The sequence below is a fragment of the Lithobates pipiens genome, unplaced genomic scaffold, assembly GCF_037356315.1.
Source record: "Lithobates pipiens isolate NorthernLeopardFrog02 unplaced genomic scaffold, aLitPip1_a1.2 Scaffold_51, whole genome shotgun sequence".
Classification (NCBI taxonomy): domain Eukaryota; kingdom Metazoa; phylum Chordata; class Amphibia; order Anura; family Ranidae; genus Lithobates; species Lithobates pipiens.
The window spans coordinates 5,264,836-5,274,098 of record NW_027507874.1 but is presented as its reverse complement, the minus strand read 5'-3'; the positions used below and the strand labels follow the sequence as shown (position 1 = coordinate 5,274,098).

General features: G+C 39.8%; 1 protein-coding gene across 1 annotated transcript; it reads right to left on the bottom strand.

Moving 5' to 3' along the window:
- Nucleotides 1–1,218: 1,218 nt before the first annotated feature.
- Nucleotides 1,219–8,462, bottom strand: LOC143957098 (pulmonary surfactant-associated protein D-like). The gene is made up of 4 exons (XM_077467237.1): nucleotides 8,311–8,462; nucleotides 4,680–4,806; nucleotides 2,722–2,805; nucleotides 1,219–1,804 (listed from the first exon to the last, which is right to left on the bottom strand). Exons 2-4 carry the CDS (start codon nucleotides 4,786–4,788, stop codon nucleotides 1,407–1,409), a joined length of 591 nt encoding a protein of 196 aa, XP_077323363.1. The 5' UTR covers nucleotides 4,789–4,806; nucleotides 8,311–8,462; the 3' UTR covers nucleotides 1,219–1,406.
- Between the last annotated feature and the right edge of the window lie 801 nt (nucleotides 8,463–9,263).

Below are 9,263 nucleotides of genomic sequence, written 5' to 3'. Positions count from 1 at the left end.
GCCGTGCCTTAAAGACAGCCCTGTGTGGGCTAATCCGATCCTTTTTCATTTAAAAAAATCAGATGGACCTAGAAAAAGAACATGTTTCAAATTTGTCCGACGGCAAAAACCGTTCGTCTGTATGCTGGTCCAACGGATCAAATACGACCAAGGGAGGCTATTGGCTATTGAACTTCCTTTTTTAGTCCTGTCTTACGTCATCACGTTCAAAACTAACAGAATTTTGAACGGACTTAGTCCGTTCATGTGTGGGCAAGTCTGTTAGTTCGGAAGGTCCGTCAGAACTCTACCGAAAGTTAATCAGGAAGACCATCAGACCTAGTCTGCCGGAAAGTCCGGTCGCGTGTCAAGAGGAGGGAAATTAGTAGAATTATAGGGGTCTGATAATGTTAAGTATATATATATATATATATATATATATATATATATACAGAGACTATCACTTTAAGAATTTGCAATGCACTTTCTTGCTTCTTTTTAGACACAGAGTTTTCCGTCCATGATGACCTTCACCGCCAGATCATAAGCAATCGTTTACTCCCTTTTTGCTCCAAGAAATAGACTGTCTTATCTAGCTGTTCTGATCCAGTACCGTTATGGTGGCGCCCATGTTTTTTTTTCACTTTCTGTCAGTCGAATGATGTAACCACCTACTTAACTGTTCCCTTGCTACTAGGAAGATATAAATGCTGATTGGACTAAACAATACGATCACACCTATAACACGCCTAGACCTTATGCATATTCATACATATAAAATTGTATAGCCTGTAGATGTAACCTCAGAAACACTTTCACTTTACTGCTTTATTGAGAACTGTGTATTGTGTTTCTCCACTGCAGTGTATGGAATAAAAACACCTCATTTTCTTAAGATTTGGACTCACTGTCTCATCATAAAAATGTCTTGTTTGGAGGCTCCCTAATCTGATTTAACAATATCTAACTATGTGTGCCTGTGTGGAAACTATTGTATATCTTCATGCCAACTGTGAAATATATTATTGTACCATTTTTTTTTGTTTCTCTTGAAATAAAAAAAAAAGTTGGTGCTGAAGTTATATTTTAATGTGCAATGAAGTGCAAAAAAGTATTTGTTTTGTTAATCTGAACTCCCCTTAGAATAGTGAACTACATAGGTTTACCACTTCTCGCTGTTGTCAATATTTCCCCTTGTGCTTCCTTATAATATGGAAATACATAATGATATACAGTATATACGGTATGCACATTTTTTTTTAATGTGACAGATTTTTTTTTTATACTACAAAATCAGAAGGCAGGTTTTATTGATGATTGATAAACTGCTGAAATGTGATGTTGCATTTGTTTTCTTAGTTTTCTTCTGTAAGACCACAAAAGCCAAAACCCCGTTACAAATGAAAGTGACAAAATAAGTAATTATTTTAAAATCTAATGATAGCAAACTCGCAGATGATAAGACGTGTAGATGCACAAACAATGTCATTCCATCGTCCTGTATTTTGCATCTCTACACAATTCTCCTGTCTGCCTTCAAAATTATTGGGTTCACCAAAATTCCAGTTGGTGAAGGAGATCGCCTCACCCCCTGGATATCTATAAGTCCCAAGTTCCTCAAGTTCATTTATTCCCAGATAAGAAGAAACACCGTACTGATTGGTGACGGACAGTATGGCCTCGTTCTCTTCAGCATTCCTTGGAGAGGCCATTTGACCTCCCGCCTTTGTGCACCTTTCTCTAGCATCGTTGAAATTGCCTTGGTCACCATCAGAGAGGTAGATTTTGTCACCACTTTTAGCTCTTCCTTTGAAAAATAAAAATGCTGCAAAAGAAAGAGAAGATAAAAAATATATATTTCATCACAAGATAATATACTATCACTATGATGTACAAGTATCTTCACCACAAGCAAAATGAAACGTGATGGTGGGCTTGCACTTAAAGTGGAACTTTACCCATAACAACTTTATAAAAAATAAGGTTCTTTAGTAGGGAACATAAATTCCATATTAATATTTATGCTATCAAAATAAGGGTGTGCTGTAAATTGCCTCCAGCATTGTTTCTGCTTCTTCTTGCTGGAGTCTTCCTATTCGCTGAATCCCAGAGCCCCTTAACTGCAGTAAATCTTTAGGCTGTCAGCAAATCGGCCTCCACGAATTCAGCACAGTGCCAAAAAATAGAGAGCAACAGAGCATGTGCAAAGCAGGGTGCCATACTGGATTTTAAACACTAAGGCCGCGTACACACGGGCGGACTGTTCGCCCAACCTTGACCGCTGAACAGTGTTTGGGCGGACAGTCCGCCCGTGTGTACGCGGCCTTATTTGTAATGTTTTATATAGCTATACCTGCAAAAGGGGCCAGCCTGGAGTTATCTAGCTGGACTTAATTTTCTGACTAAAGTTCCACTTTAGGTCAACCTGTTGCTATACCTTACATTACTAATAAATTCTATAATCTGATGTATCCAGTGTTACCTGTACCTATCCACATATACGCTTATGGATTCCCCTGCAATTCTCATGAGATGTATAATGGTTATATACAGCAAAATTAAAAAGTAATTTAAACATAAAGAGCCCAATATATCAACATATTCTTACTAAGAACTAGATATGTCTCCATGGTCCAACTTAGATTTAGTCTCTTGGCTCAGTTTCTTAGCAGAACACTTTGGTACATCAGGCATTAAAGTGCCCATCTAATTTTTTTCCAACAAATCTTTGTTTCTTCTTACCTGTTTTCAGTGCTTTTTGGTTTTCATCCAAGGCTTTGACTTTCTCTTGAAGATCTTCACACACTGCGCAAAGAGAACTTGATACTGTTGAAGGATTGATAATAAGGTCAATGAAGTCAATTTTGTACCTACTGAAAAAATGTATTCATTGTTTTCAATTTAACTTAAGAATTTGTAATTTGTTTTTGAAAATTCTGGGTACACACTTTGGATGTTCAACCAATCACCTCATTCACTGGAGCTCCCATGCACTATGGCACAGCATTGTGGCTCTATGTCACAGTATAGAGCAATGGTCTCCAAACTTCTGCCCGGGAGCCAGATGTGGCCCTTTGCTTGATTTTATCTGGCCCTTGGGGCACCTTTTCATTCAATGACACCAATGAGGGAGCACAATTCCTTTCAGCGACACAAACTGTGGGGCCCGGGAGCCAGATGTTGTCCTGCTTTTATCTGGCCCTTGGAGTAGCATTTCATTCACTGACACCAACGATGGGGCACAATTTCTCCCAGTGATGCCAACGATGGGGCACAATTCCAACCAATGAAACAACGAAGGGGCACAACTCTTTCCAATGACACAAACGATGGAGCACAATTCCTACCAATGATATCACAATGGGGCCCAATTCCTACCAATGACACAAACAATGGGGCACAATTCTTCTCACTGACACCAAAGATGGAGCCATTGTTTATTACAACTGAGGACATTGTTAATTCAACTGGGACATTTTATACTGCTGATGGCCACAGTCCGTCCCCTCTTAAGTCTGAAGGACAGTAAACTGGCCCTTTGTTTAGAAAGTTTAAGGACCCCTGGTATAGAGCAAGGAATGAAGTGCTAAAATTCCAAAATCTCATAAGGATAGACAGGATGAGAGCAAGACATTGGTGCCCTGGACTCACATAGTACTGAACGTCTAAAATCCAATGAAGAGAGTAAAAATCCAGCACCAGGATGTCTTGGCATTAAAAATTTATATTTTTATTTAATCCAGCAAACCATAAAAAGGAATCAATTCCTAAAAATTCACATGTTTCAGCCTCCTACACAGGCCTTAGTCATTATGGCCTATGTAGGAGGCTGAAACACGCAATTTTTTAGGAATTTATTACTTTTTATGGTTTGATGGATTTAATAAAGATATCCCTTTTAATGGCAAGATGTCCTGCTGCTGGGTTTTTACTCTTTTCTATGTCACAGTATGCCTACAGAAGACTGCTAGCTATTTTCAATTAGGGCTGTAAAAATTACCATTTTATATTAGCCTGAAGTAAGCCTGTTCTATATCCATACAGACAGGGCCGCTGATAGAAATCATGGGGCCCCATACAGCCTACCTGACGGGGCCCCCTTCAGCTCCACCCCTGGCCCTGCCCCTGGTCCCTCCTTTAGCCCCACCCCTGGCCCCTCCATAATGCCATTGGCAGCATGGGTGGCGCTGTCTGCAGCACAATATGGCATTGGCAGCATGGGTGGCACCGTCTGCAACACATTACGGCATTGGCGGCACAGGTGGCACTGTCTGAAGCACATTACGAGATCAGCGTCATGGGTGGCACTGTCTCTGCAGGCAGCACATGCGTTATGGCCCATAAAACATGTGCTACCTTCAGACAGTGCCACCCATGCTGCCAATGCCATACTGTGCTGCAGACAGTGCCACCCATAACGCCAATGTGCGTACTGTTCTTTTTTGGTAGCTGGGCCTATATTTTTGGATAATATCTTTTTATTGTATTTTTTTTAAAGTAAAGTAGAAAAAAGGGAATAAAAAAAAGGACAAGCTCCAAGAGGAATACAGGAACTATTAAATAACATATCAAATATATCAAACATATTATTTTTACAAAAAATATAAGAACAGATCAAAAACATAAACCTTATTGATGTAAAAAAAAAAAAATTGACCCCAAACTATTCCAGATTCCTTTTATGACATGTTCATTTATACCTGATTCTGGTTTCACTCCAGCTTTTCCAGCATCGGAGCGTATCTTTGAGTTCGACGTCACTAAAGCCACATAGAGGAAAAGTACACAGAAAACCTGCAGAGCTTTCATATTCTGAACACAGCTGATCTACAGAGGAGGAAACAAAATTACTGTTGTATTAATGTTATGCTGTTGCCCCCATCCCATTATTAACCCCCTCCTGCCCAGCCTATTGTCAAATGACAGCTGAGCGGGACATTCCTGAATGCGCCGCATCTGTCACCAGCTGTGCCACACCCAACTACTGATCAGTGTACCAGTCCGCTGCTGGTACCATGTGATTACTGTGACCAACCACAGCAGATCACATGACAATTGTAAACAATGGATGACTTCCTTTCATGCTATCCATTGTGTACAATTGAGTTGTTAGCTGTCATTGGTCACAGTGATGCAACAAAGTAAGCAATCATAATGTGTAACAACAAAAAAATCATGATCCCTTCCCCAGAGTAGTACAGTGTTACTATGGTAATAATACTGCATTTCTCTGGTCACAGTGTGTTAAAATAAATCATAAAAAAAAATATGTAATAAAAAAGAAAAACATAAAAAAAATATATATATATATATATATATATATATATATTTTTTATTTTTTTTTCTACATACTATCATCAGTGAGTTACATAGTTAGTCAGGTTGAAAAAAAGACACAATTCCATCTAGTTCAACCAATAAAAGGGGGGGGGGGGGGGGCGGAAATCATACAATCCCATATACACAATCCTATAGACACAGTTGATCCAGAAGGGGGCAACAAAACTCCCAACAAAGCATGATCCAATTTGCTCCAGCAGGGGGGAAAAAAATCCTTCCTAATCCCCCCGAGAGGCAATCGGATTTTCCCCGATCAACTTTACCTATAAATGTTTGTACCCAGTTATTTTATGTACATTTAGGAAAGAATCCGGGCATTTTTTTAAAGCAATATACTGAGCTAGCCAGAACCACCTCTTGAGGGAGTCTATTACACATTTTCCCATCTATTACTGTGAAGAAACCTTTCCATATTTGGAGATTAAATACACTTACCTGTCCAGGGTGCCCACGATGTCGGCCGCCCGAGGCCGACCCGTCCATCGGCTCTCGGGTCCCGGCGCCGCCATTCCCTCTAAGGGAAACAGGCAGTGGAGCCTTATGGCTTCACTGCCCGTTTCCTACTGCGCATGCGCGAGTCCCGCAGCTACTGCGCATGCGCGAGTCCCGCAGCGCTTTCTGAATGGGACGCGCTGTGTTCTGGAACACACAGTTCCCAGAACACAGCGCGACCCATTACCCAGAAGACGCCGTGACGAAGAGAGAAGACAGAAGATCTCCGCGGAGGAGGAAGAGGAAGATTAGGATAAAGTGCCTAGCAACAGGCATTTCTGGTAAGTAAAAAAAAAAAAAAAATTTCATTTTTTTTTTTAGATTTTTTTGTAATTTTTAAAATTTTTTTGTTTTCAGGGTGGCCCTCCACATTAAATTGATTGTAAAAGCTTGTTTAATAAAAAACAAAAAACACACAAACATGTTATACTTACCTCCACTGTGCAGTTGGTTTTGCACAGAGCAGCCCGGATCCTCCTCTTCTCGGTCCCTCTCTGCTGCTGTTGTCCCCTCCTGCCTACCGAGTGCCCCCATAGTCAGCAGCTTCCTATGCGGGCACTGGAGCTGAGTCACAGCTCCCTGTGTCCATTCAGACATTGAGCCCCGACCCAACTCCAACTCCGCCCCCTCTCTCCTGATTGGCTGACTAACTTTGATTGACAGCCGACAAAGCTAATGGCCCGCTGCTTTGTCTCAGCCAATCAGGAGTGTCTCAGACAGCTAAGACACTCATGGACATTGCCGGAGAGAGATGGGGCTCAGGTAAGTATTAGGGGGTGCAGGGGTGGCTGCTACAAACAAAAGTTTTTTTTATCTTAATGCATAGAATGCATTAGGATGAACAAACGTCCGCCTTTACAACTCCTTTAAAGTGAATAACTCAACACCAAGTTCACTATATGGACCACTTATGTATTTGTAAATGTTGATCATATGCCCCTTAATCTCCTCTTCTCAAGAGAGAATAAATTCAGTTCCTCTAATCTTTACTCATAGCTGAGTTCCTCCATACCTCTTATCAGATTGGTTACTCTTCTCTGCACTCTCTCTCTCTGGAGTCCATATCTCTCAATACAAAAAAGGATTTTGCTTGCTTTGCGGTTTAGCATTGCATGCTGTTATTAAGCTTATAATCTACCAAAACCCCCAGATCCTTCTCCACCATGGATTCATCTGTTCTCCTCCTTGTATGTATGATCCATGCATATTCAGTGTCCCTGTGCATTGCCACAAAAGTTATATGTTGACACTGTACTGCACTGGTGACAGTATGTAAAAAAAAAAAACATTGTGAAAAAAAAAAAACTTGTTTTTAATTTCTTAATTTTCCAAAATTTTGTGACAAAGCACATCTTCAAAAAACTCTCCATGCCTCTTAATAAACACTTTGGACTGTCTACTTTCCAAAAAGAGGTCATTTTCGGGCCTCAAGAATTGACCGTCAGTACATCAGGAATTATCAGTTTTCTGATATCTACAGTATATACCATAGTTTGTGGACTCTAAAATTTTCATGCAGACTAAATAATAAACACTGACTTGGGTTGTTTTCACTAAAGATATGTAGCAGAATACATACTAAATTTATAAAGAAAGATTGTTTATTTGCAAAATTTTATAACAGAAAAAAGAAAATTGCATTTTCTTTCAAGATTTTCATACTTTTTTTCTTATATTTGGCAACAAAATGTAATGCAAAAAAAAAATGTAATGCATTGGTGATTAAATTTCACCAATAGAAAGCTCTTTTTGTGTGAAAAAAAGATAAAAATGTCATATGGGTACAATGTTGTATAATAACGCAACTGTCATTCAAAGTGTGACAGAGCTGAAAGCTGACAATTGGCCTGGGCAGGAAGGGGGTGAAAGTGCTTGGTATTGAAGTGATTAATGTGATGCATAATGGACATTAATTGGGACTTTTAACGAAGCCATGGCCTAGTAAGGTCATGTGTTTCAATCCCACGGGACTTTAAATGAAACCATGGCCTGGTAAGGTCATGCGTTTCCATCCCTATTATATTCAAATGAAGTGATTAAATTAACTTGCCTTTGCTGATCTCAAAAAATACTACTTGTCTTAGCATCAACGGATTTTAATAGCCAGTTGTGAAGTTTTCTACCTCCCGTCCTGGAGACACCCCAGGAAATCTTCCCATTATGATTGAAAATTCCCTCTAAGCTGTTGGCAATGGCGGTGTCTCCTTCCCCCTTTAGATCTCATATCATTTTATGTACTGGTGATGATGGCCTCCATGGCAAATAGGTTGAATCTCCCCAGTGGGGATACCGCAATACAGTCACTCTTCCTGACTCTATCCAATGTGAAAAATCACAAATCATTTGCTATAGAAATTTGAAAAATATTCCCACCATCCAAAAACTGGTGAATTAAATAAAAAAAAAGACCTGTAATAATTTTGGCAGCTGGACCTACCATCACATAGAAATACATTTATTGATAAATATAAGAAAAGTACTCATTCAAATAGTACTCACCAGGATAAACACAAGAGACCTAACCGAGGTAGACACAAGAGACCTGACCAAGCGAGACACAAGAGATTTGGAGCAGATGATGCAAAAGACCCACAGTGGTGATCTATATATACTGATATGTTATCTGACTATGTACATATTTCTACCTGCAAGCTATGTAGATCAAAAACTACAAACATAAACGTTGACCCCAAGAGTCTGGTACGTAAAAGTTTAAGGTTTTCAGAGACATGATTTGGTTTGCCATGAAATGGTTTGCAGCAGATCTACAATGATTAACCTTCTGTGTACCCAAGAAATGGACATCTGTAAACTTGGCACAGTCCAAATGTACTTAACGGTATTGCACAAATAAACACATTTTAGTCAAAGCGGACCTTGTACATCAGACGAGGTCTGCTTACTCAATGAGGCCCCCCTTCCCTACTTCCCCATCCTTAAATTCTACAAAAAATAAAAAGAACTTGTATATTAGACATGTGCATTCGTTTTCGTCCGAATGCATTTTCGTCTGAATTTCAGCTACAGTGGTGTGAAAAAGTGTTTGCCCCCTTCCTCATTTCCTGTTCCTTTGCATGTTTGTCACACTTAAGTGTTTCGGAACATCAAACCAATTTAAACAATAGTCAAGGACAACACAAGTAAACACAAAATGCAATTTGTAAGTGAAGGTGTTTATTATTAAAGGTGAAAAAAAATCCAAACCATCATGGCCCTCTGTGAAAAAGTGATTGCCCCCTAAACCTAATAACTGGTTGGGCCACCCTTAGCAGCAACAACTGCAACGAAGCGTTTGCGATAACGTGCAATGAGGCTTTTACAGCGTCCTGGAGGAATTTTGGCCCACTCATCTTTGCAGAATTGTCCTAATTCAGTTACATTAGAGGGTTTTCGAGCATGAACGCCCTTTTTAAGGTCATACCACAACATCTCAATAGGATTCAGGTCAGGAC

Bases quoted from the DNA above. Each gene is read 5' to 3' on its own strand.
- LOC143957098 (XM_077467237.1), bottom strand. From the start codon at position 4,788: ATGAAAGCTCTGCAGGTTTTCTGTGTACTTTTCCTCTATGTGGCTTTA. The intron at 2,806-4,679 runs GTATAAATGAAC...ATCCTTCAACAG, and splicing joins TGGAGTGAAACCAGAATCAG to TATCAAGTTCTCTTTGCGCA. The intron at 1,805-2,721 runs GTAAGAAGAAAC...TTTCTTTTGCAG, and splicing joins CCAAAAAGCACTGAAAACAG to CATTTTTATTTTTCAAAGGA.